The sequence below is a fragment of the Mastigoproctus giganteus genome, chromosome 9 (assembly GCF_048544385.1).
Source record: "Mastigoproctus giganteus isolate SK-2022 chromosome 9, ASM4854438v1, whole genome shotgun sequence".
NCBI lineage: Eukaryota > Metazoa > Arthropoda > Arachnida > Uropygi > Thelyphonidae > Mastigoproctus > Mastigoproctus giganteus.
The window spans coordinates 192,840,773-192,867,045 of NC_143583.1; the positions used below are offsets into that span (position 1 = coordinate 192,840,773).

A 26,273-nucleotide genomic window follows, 5' to 3' on the forward strand; every position below is an offset into this window, starting at 1 on the left:
GCAACTGAAAATTGTTTTTATTGTTTTATGGTAGTAACCCCCAGAAATGTGCTTTAGTAAAATGTGAGGTGTTAATAGTGTATCTCTGCCTTTACGGTGTTGTTTATTCAGTTGCCACACGCGCGCAGCTTTGTTTATGTGTATCAAGAGTGCCTCCTCGTTTTATAATTGTGCTTTATTCCCTAAAAATTAGTAAAACACTTAAAAGGTGTGAAAAGGAAGCGTCCTGTTGAAGACACCGCAGATTCGGAGAGAAAAAGAAAAGCAATATCAATAAACAGAGGTGGACTGGGTCAAAAATTCTTACCCGGGAAAATTTATAGTGGCCTCATAATATGGTTTATGGCCAAAATCACACTTGCCTCTGGCCCACCGGGGTTTCCCCGGTAAGGCTAATGGCCACTTCGCCTCTGTCGATAGAGAAAAAATATGAAATTGTGAAACGCTTTGAGCGAAATGTAAGACCATGTGATATTGCACGTGCTACAGACCTAAATGAGGCAACGCCGAGAATTACAAAGAATGCAGAGAAAATAAAAACAACTTTCATAGCAGGAACAATTCAAAGTGTAATTAAAAACCATTAGATTAAGACACAAAGAATTGGTAGAGATGGAACGGCTGTCATCTGTTTGGATAGAAAATCAAACAAAAAACAAGTTTGCTTACGATAGAAGCAAAAGCATTAGCAATATTTTATTACATAATAGTCGTAATAAAATATGTAAGTATTTTATTCGTAAAAAATATGTATTTTTTATTATTTATTATATTATAATAAAATATAATATAATAATAATAATAAAATATTATAAAAATTATAATATTTTTATTACATATTTTAATCGTTATAAAATATGTAAGTATTTTATTACGATTATTTATTGTTTGGTAATGTTTTGGTTACCAATGTGTGTTCAATCTTGGGTGATCGGCACCTAACCCTAAAGTGCCTCCGTAGCCAGGTGGAAGGAGCAGCAGTGCATAGCACACGCTTCTTGATTAGACCGTGGTTCGAGCCCGTGACCACCAAATACGGAGGATGCGGAAAGGTCAGAGAATGACTACCGCATACCTCGGAGCAATATGGCCTTAGTTGCTAATGCTCCAAATAACAAACATAATTCTTAATTCTTAACCTAACCCTATTTTTCCCATTTTGGTGTTCCATATTGCACAATTTTGCATTGCACGAGGGTTTCTAGGAACACAACTATCGTGCTATACGAGGACTGACTGTACACGTGTTTTCTCTCAACCCATCATTGCCAACTGAAGACATGGATAACGAAAGCCACTTGTTATGGCTATTGGCCTCCAGTGTTAACCATTTATTTTCAACTTTAATATTGACAACCAAGGATGAAAACGTGCACTTCTACTTCCTTGCACATATTTTAACTTCTGTTTTTAAAAAAACCCCAACTTACTTACTCCCAATTTAAATTAAAATTATCATCCACCCTATTCAAAAATCCATTGCAGATTATAAAAAAAGGTGAGTACCATAATAAATTAAGCTATGCTATCATATTGTGTGTGTGAGATATAATTAAAACTATCTTGATAGTAGAAATGATGTGTGTGCATTACCTGTGCATAAACAAACTCCTTCATACTCCTAGGAATTTAGCCAAGAAAGATTTTTTTAGATTGAACCAAGCACACCATCAAGTATCTCTCATATTGTGGAGTTATACTTCATAACTGGATTGTCACTATTGCAACAACAGGATGCCTGCCTACCCACCGATGAGTAAGCCAACAAGCTTCAAAACTGTGCAGTCTGGGTGGTGGTATCAGACAAGATTAAGTAACATTAGTCTTCTCCTTGGGTGAAGCATTACTTATTCGAGGTATTGCAGTACCATGGCAACTTGTGAAGGTATTCACAATATGAGATATAATTAAAATGATGCATTAAAACTATCTTGCAGTAGAAATAAATTATGTGTGTACATTGCACATGCATAAACAAACTCCTTCAAGTTGTTGGGTGCATTGTTTTTGGCTTTTATAAGTGTCAATTGTGAACAGTTTCATCTTGATGAAAGTGGTAGATCCATCCCAAAAGAATCTTCATCACAAGCAGTTTTGAAAGAAGTTGCTTGTTCAGCTGTAGGAGATGTCTATTCTTTTAGCATTAGTAGAGGCATATGATGCAAGAAATTTCTTTTTAAAAAAAGAAATTCTAAAAGAAAGGCTATCAAGTTCAGCTGCAGAAGACAGACTGAATGTCCATCCTCATTTTGAGATGCCAGATGACAATTCAAATAAGAAGGACTGCAGTATGTAGAAACAGATGTTAGAAACAAAACAGTTTGGTATTGCGAGATATGCTCCTGAAAAGCAGAAATGCAGGATTTTTTAGTTTCAAGAAATACCTGATATAAAATCATGCAAACCAAAAAAAAAATTTTTGAATATCACATTTCAAATAATCTTTTTTTTTTTCTTTTTTTTGAAAATGGGGAAGACAACAAAAATAATTCTATACTGCAAAAATTTAAATAAAATAAGGGAAAAAACTATTTTTAATTCAGAATTTAATTAATTTTAATTTAATTTATTTTTATTCAGAAACACCTCAATACATATTCTAAATAACTAACAGGCTACATTTAAAGAAAATATATTATAGGCTCACGAAGATGAAAAGCTTACAGTTGCAGGACATCTACTTAAAATGGGACAGAATTTTAGCAGCTTGCAGATCTGTAAACTTTGCACATTCATGAGGCCTGAATGCAAGATTTGGTTTGGTTTTTATGGCGCATCATCGGATGAATGCAAGACAAGATGTAGTACTATACTGTATTGAAACAGTCTTTTTCTTATTAAGAGAGTATATTGAGATGTTCCTTGATCTATTTTCACAGGATAATATAATACAGGTATTTTTATTATTTTATTTTAACTAAATTTATAAGCTGACTTTGAAATTCATTAAATGGAACTTTGATAACTTTGAGATACCTACTGCTATAAAATTTCATAATTAAATTCTGATTTGATTGAAGAAGTCTGTGGATGTTTCTTAGTATAGACTTGTTTTTTCTTTTTCATTTAAAAAATGTGATATCAGAAACTGTCTATTGTATAATAAGTTATACTATAATTAAATTATTTCTACTTTGATGATAGGTGGATGCATATTAATATGGTAGACAAAGAATTAAAGCAGTTATTAAGATCCTGGTTGGTGGTATTAGCCTGTCAATCACCACCAGTAACCAAATCCTTTCAAGTGCAGATTCCTTTACATAAAGGATGTACAAAGGTGAGAAAGAGCACCATCTTTAGAAATTCCTTTCATAGAACTCATACACAGGCTGATCTTTTAATTTTTGTAAGAATGGCTGCACTGCTATACATCCACTCAAAGCTTCAGCAAACTGACAATAGATAGTAGAAATATGTATGTCCAAGAATATGCTGACATAGTTATCAAAGTTGCTTGGCCTTGAGTTAGGTGCTGTGAGAACGAGCTGTTTCAAAAGATGTTTGTGGATCATAATGACCGATCCATGTCTTATCACCAGTTACCACGTTACTAAGAAATTCTTTACCGTCTCTCTTCAGCCATGTTGCCATTTCTCTATACTCTTTCATGAGGTTGTTTCTGATCAAGTGTGCAATCCAGTGACCACAGATTCACAACATTTTAAGCTACTCTTTAACAGTCATGTGTATCTACAGCACTGCCATATGAGATTTGACATTCTGTTGCTTAGCTGATGGTGTGTGATTTGGTGGTCTTCATCTAGAATCTCCTGGGCCTTTGCAATTTGCTCTGGAGTGGTGAAAGTAGTCCTAGCCATGAGTCATCAGCCACAGATTCTTGTCCTTCTTTAATGTGCATGTGCTACATGAAAATTGCAGTTTTCTTCAAAAATTTGTCTACATAAATCTCTGACATTCAGGGCCGGATTTAATCATAAGCTAAACAAGCTACAGCTTAGGGCAGTGGTTTTCAACCTTTTTTTTAATAACAGCACCCCTTAAGTAGTTTATTTTATTCTGTGGCACCCCTACTCAATTTTCTCAAGATATATATATATATATATATATATATATATATATATACACACACACACACACACAGTATATAATTTTATTCTTTATATAGAGGTACTAAGTAAACATCAATTATAGATCACCACAAAATTAAAAAGATACTGTACACCTTTTTATAATGAAATAAACATATAAATTAAAAAATAACAAGTTTAAGTAACTTAAACCCAAATTACGTGACACCCCTGGAATGTTGTTGTGGCACCCTGGTTGAAAACCACTGGCTTAGGGTCTTGCATTACAAGGGGTCTCACTCCATCTTAAAAAAATCCTTTTTTTTTTTAATATTGTCACAAGTGAACTGTAAGAGAGAGATGGGGGCCTCATACATCTTATAGCTTAGGGCCACAACAAGTTTAAATCCGGCCCTGCTGACATTTCTTTCACAGTCTTTAGTGCTCATCCCACCAACACACAGCATATAACAAAACACTGCTCAATCTTCAACTCTTCCATTATGCAACTCGCAAAATGGTTCCTACTTATAGCATTTAACTTAAGGCAACTTTGCAACTACCAGACACCATGTCGGAACATGCAATTGTGTCAGCATATTCTTGGACATACTTTTCTGCCATCTTTTGCAGTTTGCTGAAATGTGAGTGGTTGTATGGTTGTGCTGCCATTCCATTAAATTAACTGAACAACATGTGTATATAATAACTGCAGTACAATAAATTAAAGTTAATTGAATAATTTAAAAAATAATTATTTAAAAGAATATTGTCAATTTTGTAACTTCACTTTTTAAGAAAATAAAAACATTAAAATAGATATCAAAATAGCCTAATAATAAAAACTACTTGTCAAAAATGGCAAAAATACTTCCAAAATGCTCACAGGATAAAATAATTGCCCCTTGCTAGATTTTTTAAACCTCTCACAGAGAACTGCTGGTAGTAAAGTGCACAACTGCTGAAAGGTTATGCAATGTTCTGACAGAGCAGCAAAGCAAAAACTGTTGCTATAATGCTTATAGCTTATCACTTACCTTGGTCAAGTTTCTTGAGAATTGAATAGAAATATCAATAGAGAAAATTGCACTTTATATCACAATAGCAGTCCAATATTCTGTTGTTATGGTCACTACTGAGTGTCCAGTAGTTGAAAAACTTTTATCAGTATGTATTTTCTATTTTTTGCCACTATTAATGGCCTGAAATACTAGTATTTTACCAAAAAGGATAAAAAAAAAAAAAAAGATTGCCATAGTGACAATCATAAATTATATATTACAATATAGTATAAAAAAAATATCATATTTTTCTCCCTAAATTTAACTACAGCATATTAATCAAATTTCTTTTACCTAGTAATAAACATTCTTTATAATTTACTGCTAATTTACATACACTGAACTTTGGTTTTGAAGTGAGCTAACAGTTAGCTCTATTAAGTTCTAGAAAAAAAATAGTGAACTGCTAAACTTGAATGTAACAGTAGCCAACACGATTTTTACCTCCAATAACTTAAATGCTGTTTCAACCAATTTTTTTGATTGCCTGACCTGCCTCCTCAAGGCAAAATGTGGGCAGTGGGGGTCCTGCTAGGGGCCCCAATGGCTAAAAGGTCAGAGAAACAACATACCATGACATTACACAACAGAACAATACCCTCTACACTTTTGTAAAGGCGCCTCCGTAGCCAGGTGGGCAGGAGCAGCAGTGCGTAGCACACGCTTCTTGATTAGGCTGTGGTTCGAGCCCGTGACTACCAAATACGGAGGATGCGGAAAGGTCAGGGAATGGCCACCGCATATCCCTGGAGCAATATGGCCTTAGTTGCTAATGCTCCTAAAAACCAAATAACAACAACAACTTTTGTAAAATCCCTAGCCTTCACAGAGTTCTGTGTTACACAAACAGAGTACACAACATGCAGATGGGAGGGAACCTCTGGTGCTGTTATACCCCATACACTTTATACCTATAACCACCCTCTATCTTATGCCAATCACCCATCCCATTATCCAGTAAAGGAATGATTGATTGACATTAAGGGCAGTAAAATTGCCCTAATGCAGCCCCAGGTGCCAAGCGATGGTGACTGAGTGATATCTCTGTGCTTTCAGTGTGATTTCCCAAAAGCAGTTTATAGCTCTTTTAAGTTCCTTACATTAAGAAATCTATTTATTTGATAACAGCTCTTGTTATTACAAAAGTACTTGTAGAAGAAAGGAGACCACCTTTCTTTATTTCTTATAGTTTTACTACTAACAACTACTACTTTTTGCTTGATCACACCAGACATTGCTCCTGCCTCCCCAATGCAGGGCTGGAAACCTTGGCAGGACAATTAATCTGCCAAGAGCCAAAAGGAGCAAATATGGAGCACAATGTGTTTCTGCCTCTCGAGCCGACGAGCTCTTGGCCAGACATAGATACTGAACATGACACATCGCAACCCAAGAGATTTAAAACCAATTCCTCGGTGACATATTTTCCTGCATTTCTAATAATGCATTCACTTGCAGATCAGCCTCTTAGTAAACTGTTTCCCTTCCTTATCCAGGAACACCTGGAAAGTCTTGCAGGATCTCTTAAAACAGTCAAGTGACTGCAATCAGGGGATCTACCTAGTAGATATCAGCTGTAAACATTTGGAGCATCTACTAAAATTACAAATTTTGCTGGAATTCCAGTAAAAGTTTCTTCCCATGCAACCCTAAATGCATCTAAAGGTGCTATATCTAGTTGGGATCTATTGAATTTCACAGAGGAGGAGATAACCCAAGAACTTCAGGAGCAAAATGTTATTGCAGTTAGAAGAATCATGATAAAAAAGACAATACACTCACACCTACAAGGAATGTTATTCTCACCTTTAATACTCCAAACCTGCCCTCATCGATAAAAGGAGGTTATCTTCTTTGCCACATACAATGGCCCCGAGTGCCAAGCGATAGTGACAAGCGATTTTCTCAGTGATTTATAGAGTGCTCTTATTAAAGAAAAAGTTTTCTTTGTTTTCTAGTGTCTTTTTCTATTTCATTTACTTCCAGTTGTTCTGTGCTTAAAGTATTAAGTAAGAACACAGAAAGGAAAGCAACCTTTCTTTATTTAGTATATATATATATTACTAATAACAAACAACTAACTTCTACAACCGCTTGGTCACTGGTGGCACCGCTCCTGCCTCCACGTGGCGGGGCCGGTAACCTGGGGGATAAGACAACCCCCGGGGCTAAAAGGAGCAGAGATGGAAACAAGTGATTTTCCACGCTTAGAGCCGAAGAGCTCTCAATTAAATGACACACACGACACTGACCATGACTCCTCCATCTCGAAGAGAATGAAGAAAGACAGTGGCAGACAGGAATTACCAGCCTTCCTGATTATACATTCTCTGTCAACGCAACCTGTCGGCAAGCTCTCCCCATTCACCATTCAGAGATGCCTCGAACATGCTGCAGGTTCACCAAAAATGGTGAAACGTCTTCAATCCGGAGATTTGTTAATAGAGACCACCAATTCTAGACATTCTGAGCTACTACTACGTCTCACATCCTTGAGTGGAATCCCAGTTCAAATCACACCACACACCACCCTCAACTCTTCAAAGGGAGTGATCACTGAATGGGATTTATTGAACGTCCCCGAAGATGAAATAGTTCAAGAACTTAAAGAACAAAATGTCACTCAAGCAAAAAGGATCATGATCCGAAAAGATGGCAATTTAGTCCCTACCCGGAGTATAATTTTAACATTCAGTTCTCCAAATCTACCATCTTCAGTCAAGGCAGGGTATTTAAACTGTCGCGTTCAGCCCTATATCCCGAACCCTCTAAGATGCTTTAAATGCCAGAAATTTGGCCATTCCCAGATAGCATGCCATGGAGATGCAACTTGTGCAAACTGTGGATGTAAAACTCATACACAAACAGAATGTAAGGCGCCAACTCCACAGTGTCCAAATTGCAAAGGCAACCATCCCGCTTATTCCAAAGACTGCGACCTCTGGAAGTTGGGGAAAAAAATACAAAAATATAAAATTGAAAATAAGGTTTCCTATCAAGAGGCAAGAAAACAAGTAAAATTAAGTATGCCAAAACACACCTATGCTACTGCTACTCACAGTCACCAATCAGTAGCATGTCAGACTGAAGTGACCATTCCTCCAGATACATCGATCTCCAACTGGGCTCGGTTAGTCCTCTCTGTTGAACAACCATCCCCACCAAACGTAGTAGACCAATGCAGCAATACACCACTAACAGTTCCATCCCAGAGACCTCCCCGTTGTCAAGCAGTAGATAATTTACAGAAATCAGATCCTGTTGAGGCAAAGCAATCTCATATATCAAGCATGGACACTGATGACATAACTAATCAAGATCTGCTTGAAATACATGCAGATGGAGATATGGAAGAAAGCAATGACTCAGAACGCCCTAATTTTTTAAGAAAAGAAAAATCAAAACTCGAAAGAGGTAAACAAGCCTTCCACAAAAAACAGACAGACTCAACTTCCTCCCACAGAACTAAATAATGGAACAGATCTTACAGTGGAATTGCAGAGGTTTTCGCAGCAGTATTGACGATATTTATGAATTAATTCACCATTTCAAACCCGCTGCTATGTGCTTACAAGAAACAAATTTAACACCAAAAATCTCCGTTTCAGGCAAAAATTATACCATCTTCAGAAAAGATCGATCTGAAACTAACAGTCCTCATGGAGGAGTAGCTGTACTTGTGGAATCAAGAATCCCTTCCAGGCACATTCCTTTGAAAACACTATTAGAAGCAGTTGCAACGCGTATAGTTATCGGTATCACATTGACAGTGGTCTCTATATATCTTCCGCCAAACCATCCATGCACATTTCAAGATCTGGAAAACCTTATTTCTCAATTACCATCTCCGATCTGTCTATTAGGCGATTTTAATGGACATCATCCATTGTGGGGTTCACTGGTCTCAGATGGACGTGGCGAACTTATTGAAATGCTACTTGATAGAGAGAATCTGACACTGTTGAACACTGGCTTACCGACCTACATCCATTTTCCTACTGGGTCAAGCACTGCTATCGATCTCTCAATCTGCTCTCCGATCCTGTTCCCAACCATAGAATGGACAGTACACGACAATCCTCTAAACAGCGATCACTTTCCGCTGATTTGTAGCATTCAATCCACCCATTTCAAACAAACACAAACAAAAACTCAATGGAAATTTTCTAAAGCAAACTGGACAAAATTTACCAATCATGTAGCTTTTGATAAAGATATCATTACGACTTTTCCTATTGATGCTGCCACCGAATATATTACAAAGCAGATACTAACAGCTGTAACAGCAGCCATCCCAAAGTCTCAAATAAGGAACCATCGGCATACCAATCACTGGTGGAATGGTGATTGCAATAAAGCGAAAAAGGAAAAAAATGCTGCATGGAATACCTTCCGCAAATATCCCACCACTGCCAACCTTATTAACTACAAGAAACTGAGAGCCAAAGCTCGTTTCATCCGGCGGAAGGCCAAAAAAGATTCATGGGTAAAATTCGCCTCCTCAATCAACAAAGATACTGATACCCGAATAATCTGGGAAAAAATAAAGAAGCTAAGTGGAAAATATCATGTACCACCTTCTCCTATTATTAACTGGAATGGGAAGGAGATCTCTTCTCCTGGAGAGATTGCCAATGCCTTAGGAACTGTGTTCTGTGAATTATCTGCCTCAAGTGCATATCAACAGTCTTTCCAAAAAATTAAAGCCGGAATAGAGAAAAGGAAACTGAACTTCAAAGCTAACTGCCATTTACCCTATAACCAGCCACTAACAATTTCTGAACTGAAAGAAGTTATGTATACCTCAAGAAACAGTGCTCCTGGCCCTGACGGAATTTACTATATAATGCTTCAACATCTCAATCAGAAATCACTATCTTTATTGCTTAAATTTTACAATCGGATATTCTCAGAACATATATTCCCGACCTCCTGGCAACATTCTTATATAATAGCTATACCGAAACCTGGAAAAGATCACTCGATTCTGCACAATTATAGATCAATTTCTCTTACCAGCTGCTTGAGTAAGACATTGGAAAAAATGGTTCACCATCGTCTCACATGGTATCTTGAATCCCGAAACATAATCAGTAATAATCAGTTTGGTTTCCGAAAGAATAGATCATCCCTAGACCTCGTGACCAAAGCTGAATCCAACATAAGAAATGCATTCATCAGAAATCAACATCTCGTCATGATATGCCTTGATATCGAGAAGAGGAAACCTAGTTTGTCCCAACTGTGGGTACTCCAATCACACTCAAAGTGATTGTTTGGCAAAAGAAATGACCTGCTCCAACTGTAAAAGCAACCATCCTGCTTATTCTAGGACATGTGACAGGTGGAAACCTGAAAAAAAAAAAAATTTGTGAAATATAAAGTTGAAAATCAAGTAAGCTTTCAAGAAACAAGGAAATTAATTGCTCCCAGTATGACTAAACATACCTATGTCACTATTGTGCAAAAGTCCCTTCAAACACATCAATCTCTGACTGGGCAATAGTCCAATATCCCTAAGTAGTTGAATCAAGCAAGCAATACTGCTCTTACAATACCAGCAACATCTCCTCCAATGACTGCTACTACATCAAAGTTCAAATTTAAAAAAGAATATTCAAGAAACATCCATTGATACGGTTGACTCATCCAGACAGGAAGACCCTATCCTAGAAATATATGTGGAAGAAGATATGAACACTGGTTGGCCCTTCTTCCCAAGAAAAGAGAAACCAAAGCCCGAATGCCATAAACCAGCCTCACCAGTCAGATACAGCTTCCTCTAATAAATACTAGTAACGCCTTATATTTTACAATGGAATTGCAGGGGATTTCGTATCAACATTAATGATATTCACAACTTAATTAACCGCTGCTCTCCACTTTGTTTCTGTCTACAGGAAACCTATTTAACTTCTCAAATTTCTACCACCATAAAGAACTATTCTATCTATCAACAAGATCACAGTACATCGAATGCTGCCTGTGGGGGTGTGGCCATATTGGTTGGCTCAAAGATCCCGACCAAGCAAATTGTTCTGAAAACTGAAATTGAAGCTTTGCCGTACATTTGATAACCAAGACTGCTTTAACACTAGTTTCAGTGTGTCTCCCACCAAGTTATACTTTCTCTTACAGATATCTTGAAGAACCTGTAATACAGTTACCTCTCCCTGTCTGTCTCCTGGTAGATTTCAATGGCCACCACCCCTTATGGGGATCTACTAAATTGGACAGACATGGCCAGCTGATTGAAACCTTTCTACGAGGTGATTAAAAAGTCTCCATACATAGGGAATAATGGTTTTTTTTTTTTTTTTTCCTGTTTTTAGGTACCCTTCTAAAATGCCTTTGTCTAAAAAAGAGAATATAAAAATCATTCTCATGGCCAGATCACAATGCTGTCACAAGGTTGCAATGGAATTTAACAGGAGCGTGGCAAGGACATCACACACAAACAGGTACGGATGCGTCACTCCCACTCATGTTATTAAACATCAGTGGGAGAGATGCATCCACATGTGTTGGCAATCGTGTGGAGCAGTTTTGTGAATAAAGTGACAGTTTGTTGAAAAAATGACCATTTTCCCTATGTATGGAGACTTTTGAATTACCTGATAGATAAGCAAAACCTTACCATTCTTAATACTGGCATACTCACATACCCACCCACATACAATTACCAACTGGACAAGCGTCTGTCTCTCAATATGCTTCCCGATTCTGTTTCCAGTCATGGAATGGTCTATTATAGATGACTTTGTGGGCAGTGACCATTTTCCAATTGTTTGTGATCTGCTCACTACACAACCACCATTAGCCCCACCTTGCTGAAAATGGAAATTCCCTCAAGCCAACTGGGTCAAATTTCAATCAGCTGTCAGCCTGGACAAGAAAATTATATGAACATAGCCGATAGATGAAGCCACAGATTATATAATGTCATACCTATTATCTGCAGCTAAATGCTCAGCTTCATTGTCGAATCCCCCGTCCTGATGGCACCATAACTATTGGTGGAATGAAGAATGCACAAAAGCAAAGAAGTCAAAAAATAAAGCATGGAATTTATTTCATAGATGCCCAACCACAGTTAATCTTATTAACTATAAGAAGCTAAGGGCAAAAGCACATCTGATTCAAAGACAGGAAAAGAAGAATTCCTGGATTCGGTTTGCCTCTACCGTACACAAAAACACTAACTCCAGGTTAATGTGGAAGAAAATTAGGCAGATTTCGGGCAAATTTCCAACCATCTTCCCAAATCATTTCATGGAATAGGCAAGAACTCTCTGCTCTTGAGGACATTGCAAATGCCTTGGGCAAAACCTTTGCCCAAGTTTCAGTGGCATGAACTTACTTTCTGGATTTCCAGAAAATGGATTGTTGTTCATGACTGAACAGTGATCCATCAACTTTTGAACCTCTGTATAACCAGCTCCTTCAATATTCTGAACTTTTACACACTATCAAAACAACACACAACAGTGCTGCTGGGCCAGACGGAATATATTATATCTTGTTACAACATCTTGAAGAAAAAAATTTACAAATACTGCTGGTTTACAATAACTGAATCTTTCTGGAGAACCTTTATCCCACCTCTTGGCATGATGCCACAGTTCTGGCCTTTTTGAAACCTGGAAAGGATTCTACTGGTCCTAACAGTTACAGGCCAGTTTCCCTCTTCAGTTGCCTTGGTAAATTGTTTGAAAAAATTATCCATAATTGACTTTTTTGGATAATTGAAACACAATTATCCAAATTCAACAGTGCATCTAATGAGTAATAATCAATGTGGCTTTTGCCAGAACGGGTCCTCCTTAGATCTCATAGAGTGGCTGAATCTCATATCAAGGCTGAATCTGCAATTCACAATATGAAAAATGAACACCTTGTTATGGTTTCCATAGATATAGAGAAGGCATTTGACACTACCTGGCATCATGGCATTCTCAGTGACCTTCATGCTCTTGGTCTATGAGATGACTTGCCTATATTCATTAAGAACTTCCTCCAAAATCGGTTATTTCAAGTTTGATATCAAAACTTAATTTCTACAGGAAGGAGTACCACAAGGGTCTGTACTGAGTGCAACCCTTTTTGCCCTTAGAATCAATTCCATCGCAAAAGAACTTCCAAATACTGTTGAGACTTATCTTTATGCTGATGATCTCTCTATTTCTTGCCATTCTCATAACATGAGATCCATTGAATGGCAATTGTAGATATCCCTGAATAAAGTCCAAAGGTTGGCAGTTTTCAATAGCTATCATCTATCACAGCAGAAAACTGTTACAATCCACTTTTGCAATCAACGTAAATTGCAAAGAGATCCTGAATTTCAGATGTCAAACTTTACCATTCCGATGACTAACGACATCAGATTCTTGGGATTAATCCTTGACAGGAAGTTAAATTGCTTTGAGCACATTAAACTTGTTTGTACTACCTGCCTAAAAAAGCTGAACATACTAAGAGCTTTACTTGCCTAGTCTTGGGGAGCAGACCGTACATCTTTGCTGCTTAATTATGCAGCCAAAATACACAGTCGCTGTCCGCATCCTGTTGGATCATATCTCTTTAATCCAACACTGCAAAATTTCTATAGAAATAAACCTAGTAAATAAGACCAGCAGGCTTATGCCTTATTAAATTAACACAGAGTTGGAAAGTTCCTATTTCCAATAGGCAACAAGTAATAATTTACTCTCAACCACCTTGGACTCCCACTCCTCAACTGACCTGCGATACTTCATAAATGGGGAAAGAATCACCTACCAACACTCATTGTGAAACACCTCCATGCAAGCCATAATCAGAAATATGGTGATTTTTTTTTCAGTATATACTGATAGTTCCAAATCACGTTGGAGCAGTGGCTCCAACATAATTTGGAGTATAGTGTGTTCGTGTCTAACAGCACCAGGGGTTTCCCCCATCTCTGCGTTGCTTTCATTGTAGTTGTACCAGTTCACTGGGAAGGCCAGAGATTTAAAAATGTATGGATTTTGTAAGTGTAGTGTTGTGTTTCGTTATTCTTCTGGCCATTTAGCCGCTAGACCCCAGCTGGGGCCCAATGTCATCCACACTATGCCTCGTGGAGGCAGACCAGGTACCCAGTAATTTTAAGTTTTCACTCTGTCAGGTCCTGTCACCTAATTTCCTGAGATTTCAGTGGCAAGTACCTTAAAATAAAAAAATAAATAAGTAAAATAAAATAAAAATAAATAAATAAAATAATTTAATAGTATTGGGAAGTAGTCGCTGAAAGGTAGGCCGAAAGGGGTTTTCGTATACATTTGGAATTTTGACAATTTTTTTTTAAAAATTTTGAACTTTCGGCATTCGCTAGTGTTTAGGCAGAGTAGGGGGGGAGAGACTGAAGACAGGGGGAAAGCCAGAGATATGGAGCCAATAGGGAAGGTGACCCCAGGTCAAAGATTTAAATTTAGACTATGTGGGGTTACGCTGTGAAAGTGAACAGAGTAGGGATGAGACTGAAGGCTAGGGGGAGGAAATAGGAAGTTAGGGATCGATAGAAGAGGTGGTCAGTGGGGCAGGCCCACGTCCCACCAGGAGGAAAAGCAGGGTGGGGAGGGGAAGAGACAGTGAAACCATCTCCTTCTCTCCCCAGGGAAGTGGAAAGAAAGTACCGTGCAAGAGAGCACAGGTATAGCCTGTGGCATTGGCAGCAGAGCTGCAATGAGGTCAAGTCCATGGTAGGTCTTCTATTTGAGTTCTATTTCTTCTAAAGAGATGTCAACTTCTAGGGTTGTAGGTCATTCCTGGGACAAGTCCTGTATTTGCAGTTCAGGTTGTTGAGGTTGTGCTTGCATCAAGTCTATCATCAAGTTTTTCGGTTTTAATCTTCTTTCATTTAAAGAGAAGAAATGCTGGTTGGTGATAAGTTTTATCTTTGCATTGTCATGGTTGAGTGGCATTTCCTCTTTTCCTCAGTGTATGGCAATTTGCACCCTTCTTCTCGCGAAGGGGTCCTGGGCGAATCGTGACAATGCTTTATAATCCTCTTCGGTTTCAAGGAGGAGAAATTCTTGTCCTCTTGGAAGATATCTCACTTTTGCAATTAGAATACATCTTAGGTCTTCATATATGGGACAGTCAAACATAAGATGGTTCCAGTCTTCTATTTCTCCACAAGTGCAATGTGGGTTGTCTGTGAGTCTGAAGCCAGCGAGCTTTACATTGAAGGGACCATGCCCTGTTATTAAGTACATTGTATGAAGTCCTGGGAAGAACCATGATGGTGATTTCAGGTATACTCTATTTGTGTGTGGAAAAAACTTGCGGGTGATCTCTCCTTTGGTGGTACCAGCCCATCTGTTTTGCCACTCCTGTAGCAGGTGGTTCTGTAAGCATACTTTTTCTGCCTACCTATTATTAGTGGGATCAGTTGTAAAATTCAGGAAGGTAACTGGGACTCTTTTGGAAAGGTAATAGAGCATTCCAGTTCTAACGATTTCTAGGTCTAATGGGAGCGTTCCTGCTATTACTTGTAAGGCTGCTGTACTCACTGTACTGCAGGCGGGTTATGGCGCGGAAGATGGATCGCTGGGTAGAATCCAGCATTCTTCTGTTCACTACTAGCGTGGTCTTATCATAATATGGCCGAAGCATATGAGATTGCTGGGATGAAAACTGTCTTATAATAGAGTGCCAGCGTTCTCTTGTTGAGGCCCCAGTCTCTACGTGAGACCCTGGACACCAGGGCCGAGTAGTTCCTGATCTTCGTTCTGATGTATTTAAGGTGTGGCTGAAAGGATAGTTTGCTGTCTAGGAGAATACCTAAATATTTGAGCTGTGGTGCCAATTTTATCGTTCTCTCATCAATTTTAATTTAGGGTGGTCTACGCAGGTCAAGAGAGCCTTTAAGGAGAATGGATGAGGTTTTTGCAGGTGATATTGTGAGAAAGTTCTTTGCTGCCCAAGTTTGAAGCAGTCGTAGGGCATGGTTGGCCTGGGTCTCAAGCTGAGCTCTTGAGTTTGCTTCCACTGTAAGGATGAGGTTGTCTGCAAAAGCGTGGGATTTGACTTCTCCCAGGTCCATTCTCAAGAACTCATGGAAGACAATGTTCCAGAGAAATGGGCCCAGCACAGACCCCTGCGGACAGCCTCTGTAGATCTGTTTTACTATATTCTTGTACGGGGTATTGATCTCGACCTTTCTCTGTGATAGGTAATCTTTTATGATGTTGAATAGATTTATTGGCACCCTGGCCTCCCTCAGCCTACCGAGGACACTCGTCCACCAGAGTGAGTCAAATGCCCCGGCAAAGTCGATGGAGATCAGGAGGAAGTATTTCCTGCTGCATTCCCTCGCTGCAGTGAGCAGGTTTTTCAATGCATCTATCATGGAGGAACCTGGTTTGAACCCATATTGGTTCACCGCTGGTAGTCCTGCTGCTTCATAGTGCTGGGAAATTCTTTTTTGCAGCAATCTTTCGTATAGTTTACTCACCACTGATAGAAGTACAATGGGTCTACGAGTCTGGATTCTCTGGCTGTTTGGTTGGGTTCTTCAAAATTAATTTAATATTTGCTGTCTTCCATTCAGTTGGGTATTTTCCTGCTTCCATACAACAGTTAAACAGATCCAGCAGAAGCTTCGGTGCATATTCAGCTACCTTTTTAACAATTTCCGGCTCGATCAGATCTAAGCCTGAACATTTCTTGGGTTTGATCTCTGCAGCGGCTACTAGGAGCTCCTCCCGTGAGAAAGGGGGCTCCTGCTGTGATGTGTCATTCTGGTTTTCTTGGCACAATTGGTGCTGTTCTTGTTGGATTGGTATAGCTGGGTCCTTGAAAATAACACTGAGAATATTTTCCATTGATTGCTCCCAAGTTGTGATGAGCACACCCTGCAGTGTCCGAGTGGATGTTAAAACTTCGCCTTTGGGTAATTTGTTGATGGTGACTTTGTAAACCCCCCCAGGGGTTAGCATTTCCTGATTTGGAGACCAAGCCCTCCCATGATCTCTTTTTACTTTTCTTGATAGTTTCTATATAACGATTCCTGACATCTCTGTAGTGCTGCCTAAGCACTTCAACTTCTGCAGCTGGCCAGGTCCTCCGTGCTCTTTGGAAGTCTTTCCTTCTTTTAATTACCTTCTTTTAATTGGCAGTGTTCTTGTTAGAGTTCTGGTAATTTGAAAGGTTATTACACGGTGATCTGATGTTGTCCATGAGTCCAGTTGGTTACGAACGGTGCAATACTTCCTGTAGCGAGAGAGACGTCAATTGTGGACTCCCAATGGGTGTTGCAAAAGGTCGGGAGCTGGTGTGGCTGATTAAGGACTGAGATCTGGGAGCCGATGAGGAACTCCTCAAGAAGTTGGCCATTGCCCCGTCTGTCCGGTGTTGTGCTAAACCAGGCTGGCGAGCAGCAGTTTACATCTGCACCAATTATTATCTTTTGATTCGGTAGTACATCGAGGAGGTATTGTAAGTAATTAATTGCAAAAGTGATTTCTTCTCTGGGCCTACAATATAGTGCGACAATGTAAAAGGCGCCCGAGGCTTTAATAATGTGGGCACAGGCAGCCCAAGCCGTACAAAGTTGTGTAATTCTGGTAGCAGTAATATGTTGGTTCCTGATTAGGATAGCCGCCCAGGGGGTGTCTACATCCATCTGAATTATCTTGTAGTTCAGGGGATATCCCCTAACACTTTTTGCATTCACATATGGCTCCTGGAGTTGACAATATTGGCATTTTCTTCATCCGCTTTGACACTGATTTGGTCGGCCACTGCTCTGGCCCTCTGTGCATTTACTTGAAAGAACTTAATAGTAGTAGTGTTAAACTTTTTAATACGTGTTCCTATAATTGATTCGTCCTTGGTATAAACTTCTGACTTTTATGTAGGTTGGACACTTGGGATCCCTGATTGAATGGTTGTAGTCTATTCTCAGTGACTTGCAGTTTATGCAAACTGGCTCCTTGGCTTTGTTGGGGCAAGCATTGTAATCATGCCTTTTCTCAGAGCAGTGACCGCAGGTGGGGATGGTTTGCATACATGTGTGGGAGGTGTGGCCGTATTTGCAACACCTAAAGCAGTTGAAGCTGTACTATCAGAACAGCAACAATGCAACTGCAGCTATCAGAGAATTCTGACGTCAAAAGCTCATAAGGCATGGACCTAAGACTGTTTGTGCTGTCCGCAAAATGATTGCAAAATTTGAAGCGACAGGACATCTTGGTGTTCAACCAAGTATAGGTCGAAAACAAGTAGACTCCTTTCGTGTTGAAGATATGGCTATGGCTGTCATGGATTTATCAAGTCAATCTCCATGTGGTAGCGCACGTGTGCCAGCTGTTTCTGGTGAAGTGGACATGCCATATTCCACTGTAAGGCTAGTAATGCATCAGGTGTGCAGTACTATGCTTACAAGATCTCTACCCATCTTTAAAATACACAGTATACACAGACTCTCTCAGCTCAATTTCAGCAATGCAAAATTCTTCCTACAAGGTTCACCCTGTATTACACAGAATCAGAAGCTTCCTATTGCTTCCTAATGGTGATGCAGATATTTGTTTCACATATGCAGTTCAGTTTCTGGCATGAATGACAGTGGATATCACTTGGCCATGGAACATCCTTTGGAGTGATGAAGCCCACTTCTGCTTAAATGGACAAGTGAATACACACAACTGTTGCATTTGGGCAACAGAAAACCTTCGAGTTTTCCAAGAGGTCCTGTCGCATTCTCCAAAAGTAGCAATGTGGTGTGGATTTACAACACATTCATGATTGGGCCATATTTTTTTGAACAGGTAACACCAGCTGGACATCTGTTCCGTCACTGGACAGCGATATTATGAAATGTTGGCAAATTTCACAATACCAGAGTTGCAACAACGTGGGTGCCTTCAAGATACCATATTCATGCGAGATGGTGCGCTACCCCACATCCACCGTTGTTTCCAGACATCTTAGCCACCCCGCTCACCCGACCTCACCCCCATGTGACTTCTGGTTGTGGGGTTTTTTTGAAGATCTGGGTGTATCGGGAAGGATGTCAAACTCTGGCAGATCTGAAGGACAGCATTAGACGTCATATGCTGGCTATTCCAGTTGACATGTTACATTCTGCTGACATCAGTTGTGTAGAAAATGCTGTTCTTCGAATGGAAACTGTTATTGACCAAAATGGAGGACACATTGAACAATTGTTGTGCCGTTCAAGTGATTTGAATTGCCACAGCGCCATATAGTGACAAATTTTGTAACTATATTTTTTTTTTCAATAAATGGCAAGCACATTCTTTATTGTACCTGTTTTCCAAATTTCTCTTTAGTATGAGCCTTAGAACTTGCTCCAGGGCCCTCTACATAGGGATACTTTAATTTTAACAACCCAGTACTTTAATTTTAACAACCCAAAGGTGTGAACCAAAGCAAGGGCTAAGGTGTGGCACCCACAACACAAAGAAGAATGCCACTCCTCTGTGTTACAGTCAGTACTAGGTAGTAGATGACTTTCATCAACCAATGCAATACCACCACCACTTTCCTTATTGGAAGCTTAAAGTGGTGAAACCCATGTTTAGTCTCCAGAAAAAAGTTCTGGCAATCCCCCATCTCTTTCATCATGCAGTAGGATTAATGGTTTTTGAGGTTATGATGGGCATCATGGTGGGATCCAATCTTCCTTACATTTTGAAAGTGTGGCTCTAAAATGGTTTTTGCAGTTCAGCCACAGGATAGTCCACGAGACCAAACCTATTGTTTACACTCTAAGATTCATCCACAGTGTATTAGCTCAGTACCTCTACTCTGCCAGCCAGTGGTTGAGGAGGGAGGTCTGCATACATGTATGCCAAGGGTGGATTATCAAGGCCACATTAAGCTAAAGAGCTGGGCATACATATCCTTGATGTGTATACATCACATCTGAAAATTTTTATAGCAAATTCCCCCCCCCCCAACTTTAAGTTAATATCACTTATGGTTTATTTTTTTTTAACAAACATTTGCTTATGTTAAATAAGCATATTCATAATTGTTGCTCATATATCAATGATTCTTTAATAATTTTCCATTGGAAGTATCTTCCTAAGAGGTAGAGAAGTCATCTACTGTCAGTTATTTTTATTCTTCTTTGATGACAATCTAAAGTCATCCAGCACAATAGTGTTCATACACTATTTTTTTTTTTTAATGTAGCCAGTTTTGTTCTTTGCTTCCTTACCATTAAATATCACAGACATCAGTTGTATAGAATTCAAAGGTGAGTACATGTTCCAAAATGGTTGTATACGTTGCCATATAGTTGTTACATATTTTTATACAATATACCCATTAAAAATAAATAAATAAATATATCATCATCAGCCATTTTCAATCCACTGCAGGATGAAGGCCTCTCCAGCAACTTTCCAGTTCCTTCTGTTTTGAGCACTGGCCATCCATTTACTACCCACAAACTCATGAATTTCATCTATCCATCTCCGCCTTTGTCTTCCAGGTTTTCTTCTAGCTCCTTTTGGATACCATTCTGTTATTTTCTTCGTCCATCTGTCATCATGTCTTCGAGCTATATGTCCTGCCCAAGACCATTTTAGTTCTTTAGTTTTGATAAGAATGTCCTTTACTTGAGTTTGCTGCTCAATGTGTTTCTCTTCTTATCTAACAGTCTGATTCCCAATATAATTCGTTCCATTCTTCGCTGTGTAGTTCTCAGCTTCTCTTCCATTCTTTTTGTGAGTGCCCAAGTTTCACTTCCATACGTCATGGTGGGGAGTATACATTTGTTCATTATTTTACGTTTCAGACAAACTGGGATATTGCTCTTCAGTATGTGACTATATTTCCTGAATGCTATCCATCCAAAATTTATTCTTCTCTTGACTTCCAGCCATTTATAATTATTACAGCTAATAACTTGTCCCAGATAAGTATATGACTCCACCTTTTCAATTACTGCTCCTTCAATCATTATTTCCCTTTCTGTGGCATACTTGTTCATCATTACTTTTGTTTTAGCCATATTCATCTTTAGTCCAAAATCCTTACTAACTGTGCATAACTGATTAAGATATTCCTCTAATTCTTTGGGATCGTGGCTTATGACCACAATGTCATCTGCAAATCGTAAATGGTTTAGGTACTCTCCGTTCACATTGATTCCTTTCTGCGACCAGTCTAATCTTTTGAAAGCTTCCTCAAGGGCAGCAATATCTCTGAAGCTGTTTACTGCTGCTTCCTCAAGGGCAGCAGTAAACAGCTTCGGAGATATTGTGTCTCCTTGTCAAACTCCTTTCTCAATTTTAAATTTCCTACTGTCTTTGTCTAGTCTAATAAAGGAGGTAGCACTTTCATATATTTTCTTCAAAATCATAATATGTGGGGTATCTATGCCTTGTCTTTCCAGTGCCCGAAACATTGCCTTATGCTGTATGGAGTCAAATGCCTTTTCATAATCCACAAATGCCAGGTATAACGGTGTTTTATATTCATTTGCTTTCTCCATCAGCTGTGATATTACATGAAGGTGATCCATATTTGAGAATCCTGTCCTAAAGCCGGCTTGCTCTTTCGGTTGATTCTCATCAAGTATTCTTTCTAATCTGTTAGTAATGACCCTTGTGAACAACTTGTAGATGTGGGATAACAAGCTAATTGGTCTATAATTTCCAATTTCTGATTTATCTCCTTTCTTATGCAGCAAAACTATGATTGCATTATTCCACTGCTTAGGCGTCACACCTTTTCTAATGCACTTTGTGAAGAGCCTTGCCAGTTTTTGTGTTATGTCTCTTCCTGCCAATTTTAACAACTCTACAGTAACTTCATCTTCCCCTGGAGCTTTCTGATTCTTCATTTTCTTCAGTGCATGTTCTACCTCATCAGGAAGAATATCGGGTATGTTGTATGTGTTGCTACTTTGCAATCCATCTTCCCCACTGCTGGCATCATTCCCCTGCTCCTTGTATGATTCTCTATAGTAGTCTTCTGCTATTTGAATTATGCCTTCTCTGCTGTTTATAAGTACACCATCGCTATTCTTCAGTTTCAGTATCATTTGTCTTTCTGTATTACTGCTCATGGCTGCTGATTTAAATCCTTTGTTTTAAATTCTTTTTCTCCTTTTCTTGTGTTAAATCTTCTTATGTCCTCTCTGAGTCTCTTTCTAATGGCTTTGCATAACTCAGTATACTCAATTTTCTCCCTGTCAGTGTTTTTCTTGCTCTTCATTTGTCGTCTTCGGTTCATCATGACAAGTGTTTCTTGACTAACTTTTTCTTCTTTGGATTTCTTTTTCCCTATAGGTTTTTTGGGCTTTATCACTTTCAGAAAGTTGTAATATTCCTTGTCAATTCTGCAGACCTGAGCAGTCTTCAGAAGCTCAAACTTGTTCTTAAGTTCCAGTACATACTGCTCTTTCTCCTCTTCTGTTATCTCAAAGATCTTTGTATTATTTACTCGAGTCAGTTTTTTCCTTTCCTACATCTATATCAAGTGTACATCTTACCATTCTGTGATCACTTCCAACATTTACCTTATTCAGGACGGTAACATCATTCACAATATATCTTCTGTTAGTGAGGATGAAGTCGATTTCATTAGTAGTTAATCCATTTGGACTCTTCCATGTCCACTTTCTGTTCACCCTTTTCTTGAAAAAAGTGTTGAGTAATGAATCTCAAGGACTGTCATTACTGACAGTCCTTGAGATTCTGCAAATTCCACAAGTCTTTCACCTCTTTCATTTCTTTCACCAATTCCAAAATTTCCTATAGTTCCCCTTTCTGCACTGTTTTGTCTTTTTCGAACCTTAGCATTGAAGTCCCCCATAATAATAGTGTAGTGGGTTTTCAGCTCATCTAGAAGACTCAGTTTTCGGTGTACATTTCTTCAACCTCTTCATGATCATGGCTCGATGTTGGTGCATAAATCATTATAAGCTTTAGCTTGTACCTCGTAGAAATCTTGAGCATTAGTCTTGACACCCTTGGTGATGTACTTTTGAATTCCAAAATGTTGTTTTTAAAATCTTTATGGACCAGAAACCCAACTCCACCTTCACTCCTTTCACTGTTTCCATTGGTGTACAGCAGATTTCCACTTGATAAACTTATAAGTGATTCATTTCTTCTTCTTGTTTCAGCCAAACTGATGATATTCCAATTCACATTTTCTAATTCCTTTTCCAGCTCTAATATCCTGTCTTCACCGATGAGTGATCTTACGTTATAACAGGCCAAGTTCAGTTTCCGTGCATGGCAGCTTGGTCGTACCCAGAGATTCTTAGCACCCTCTGCTTCCACTCTGATCCTCTTGCTGCCGTAAGAGGGAGAGTGAAAGCTGCTGGGGACTGAGGGCCATTTGTTTTCTTGTGCTGTCATATGCTGGAGGGTTTGGTCTTTTCCCCTTCACGCTGACCAGGCGTCTTGAAGAGAACCACTCTACACGTTCGTTGCCACTTAAGTGACGTAACAGGGCTTACCATCGAGAAGGTGTGCATGAGTGGATTTTAGGGAGGCAGGCCAACCGGACTTCTCCTAAATCTTCTGTAATAGAGAGATATTGGATGCATCAGTATTTTAGGCTGAGTGTCTGATAACACACAGGATACCTGTTCCCCTCTAATACAGTGATATAAATATAGTAATACTGCAATATGTAAAAAACAGAATATGTAAAGATAGGAATTTGCATATATTAAATGCCAAAAAAGTGGAATAATCAAACTAAAAAGTATAAAATTAAAAATTTATTGTCTTTACATGATAGGCACTTTGACTGGGACCAAAACATACTAGCATTATATAGATCTGAATACGAAAGCTTTGAATAACAGCTTATATTGGTGTGGTAATATGCAATGCCATTAATAAAATTATTTTAAGCTCTGGAGAGGGATTTTACTGAGACCAACATAATCTGGCATAAATTGACAGTTTGTCTGATAGATTGTAACCTAATTTTAAACAAAGAAATAATTTATACAAATAAGGTACGTGCTTACCTCTTCATTTTCTCAAAAGGCATGCAATAGTGCTTACCTCTTCATCTTCTCAAAAGGCATGCAGTAGTGCTTCATTAAATTAAATATCAAAAATTATAATGCTAAATTCCAATTTGTATATTTAACCCAATAGTAGTCTCTTTGGTGTACAGAATACACTAAAGTGACTTAAATTATTCAGAAATAAAAATGTCTGTTAAAGTGACATCAATATGATTTTTAGTATTCCTTCATTATTGGGGATAACTTTCTATCCAATATAATATTTTTTGGTGTAAAACTCTTTAGCTGGTGATCCAAATTTTATAAATTTGACTCACCAGCTAGAGGGTTCATACCAAAATTTTATAAATATCCATTGGGGTCTCGAGTTTATCACTTCATGTAGGGACAGTCATGTAAAGGTTCCTAGTAAAAATATTGAAATTATTAGAAATAATCTTTGATAACTTAAATATTGCTGGATTTATTAATAATAATTCTTTGGAATTAGAGGCATTAAATCGCTGGGTATTGTATCTCACATGATGATGTAAAATTTGTTTTTGATGGCACAATGATTTCCATAAATTTCAAAAATTTTATAAGGCATATTAGTCTGAGCTATTAAAATTATCTTTTCAATAATTACATATAATTATTGAAATATGGTTTACGTTTATTCATTCAAAATGGGTGGGGGTTGGTAGCAATGGGAAAAATAATTCATATGCAATATCTCTAATCTATGCTAGAAAAACCTGGATCAAAACATTATGTGTAGGTATGTGGATGGTTTGTTAACAGTCAGTCAATCAATCAGCAATATTTCAAGGACAGAATTACAGATATATACAAACTTGACTTGATTATTGAATATACCAATACTAACTGCTACTTTGAGACTTTTTACTTGGATAATTTATTTCAAAGAGTAAGATACCCTTTTTCAGTGCCAGAATTTATAATAAAAGAGAGATGGTTAGTTATCCAAATTGACAATTTGATATTTCTAAAAACTTCACGGTAATATTATAAAAAAGGTATATAAGGGTTATCAAAATTTGTAATAATATTAACTGTATTATAGATGAAATTATAAAACTGATCATAAAACTAAAGCATAAGGGTGTGTCTGTAAAACTTATTAAATTCCACATAAATAGAACATTACACATTGTAACGTTCTATTTATGTTCCATGTAAAATGCTACTGATTTTACAATCAGTAGCATTGTACATGGTAATGTATATATGTGCAGTTGTCAAGGCAAGCTTATGAATCTTCTTTTTAAACTTAATTTGGACCTTCTTAACATATTTTAACTTCATTATTGAATTTTGCATGTTTTGTTATTGTATTATGCTTATTTTACTTATTTTAATTTACATTATTGGTTACTAATGTATAATGTATTTGGTAAAATAGTCACTGTATAGATACTTTGATTATTACATTTTGTCACTATTCTGACTATTGCTTTTATCAGAAAACACACAGGGGTGCTCATGTAACAGGAACTTCATGTAACATGTAACAGGAACTTCAAATTAAACATTCAGCCATTCCTTTGTAGGAGACAAAGTGCTAAGAGTGTATGCTATGATCTTATTTTTATAAATCATTTGTTTGTATAAAATTAGGTTATCATCTATTGAGCCATCACTTCCTCCCTAACTTGGTGTTTAATGGAAACTAGCTATGAGGAAACTTTGTTTACTACTTAGTGTATCAATTTCATATTGTGGAGGTGCTTCACCATGATGTACCTTGGTACTCTAATTAAAAGACACTGCTCCAATGAAGATACTGTTTTTTATTTAAAGTGTATTCCACTACCCAGACCCAGATTTTGATTCTGTTTGAAGTCTCATCAGAGAGCAGGGAGGCATTGTGAAGACCTGAACAACCTAGTGATAAAATATATCCACAACATGTGAGATGCAAGTTGGTGCATTAAACGAAGTAGACATAGTTAAGTCTAGGACAAAAGCCTCAAAATATGAAAGCTGTTATAGTTATTGTACATGTTGGGCATAGTCTCTTTATATACATAGCTATGAGCAAACTAGGTTTGCTACTTAATGCATCGATCTCATATTGTGAAGGCTCTTCACCACAAGTTGCCTTAGTATTGCGCTACTCCAAATAAAAGGTACTATTACTCAGACCCACTTTTCACCTCTGATTGGAATCTCATTAGTAGG

At 38.1% G+C, this 26,273-nt stretch overlaps 1 protein-coding gene across 1 annotated transcript in view; it reads left to right on the plus strand.

The window, feature by feature from the left end:
- LOC150080982 (nephrocystin-4-like) overlaps positions 1 to 26,273 on the plus strand; it is a 470,434-nt gene that overhangs the window by 434,510 nt on the left and 9,651 nt on the right. Inside the window, exon 27 of the mRNA XM_090380874.1 lies at positions 3,145 to 3,280. Coding sequence (XP_090237000.1) covers positions 3,145 to 3,280 — 136 coding nt within the window. The remainder of the gene's footprint in view (positions 1 to 3,144; positions 3,281 to 26,273) is intronic.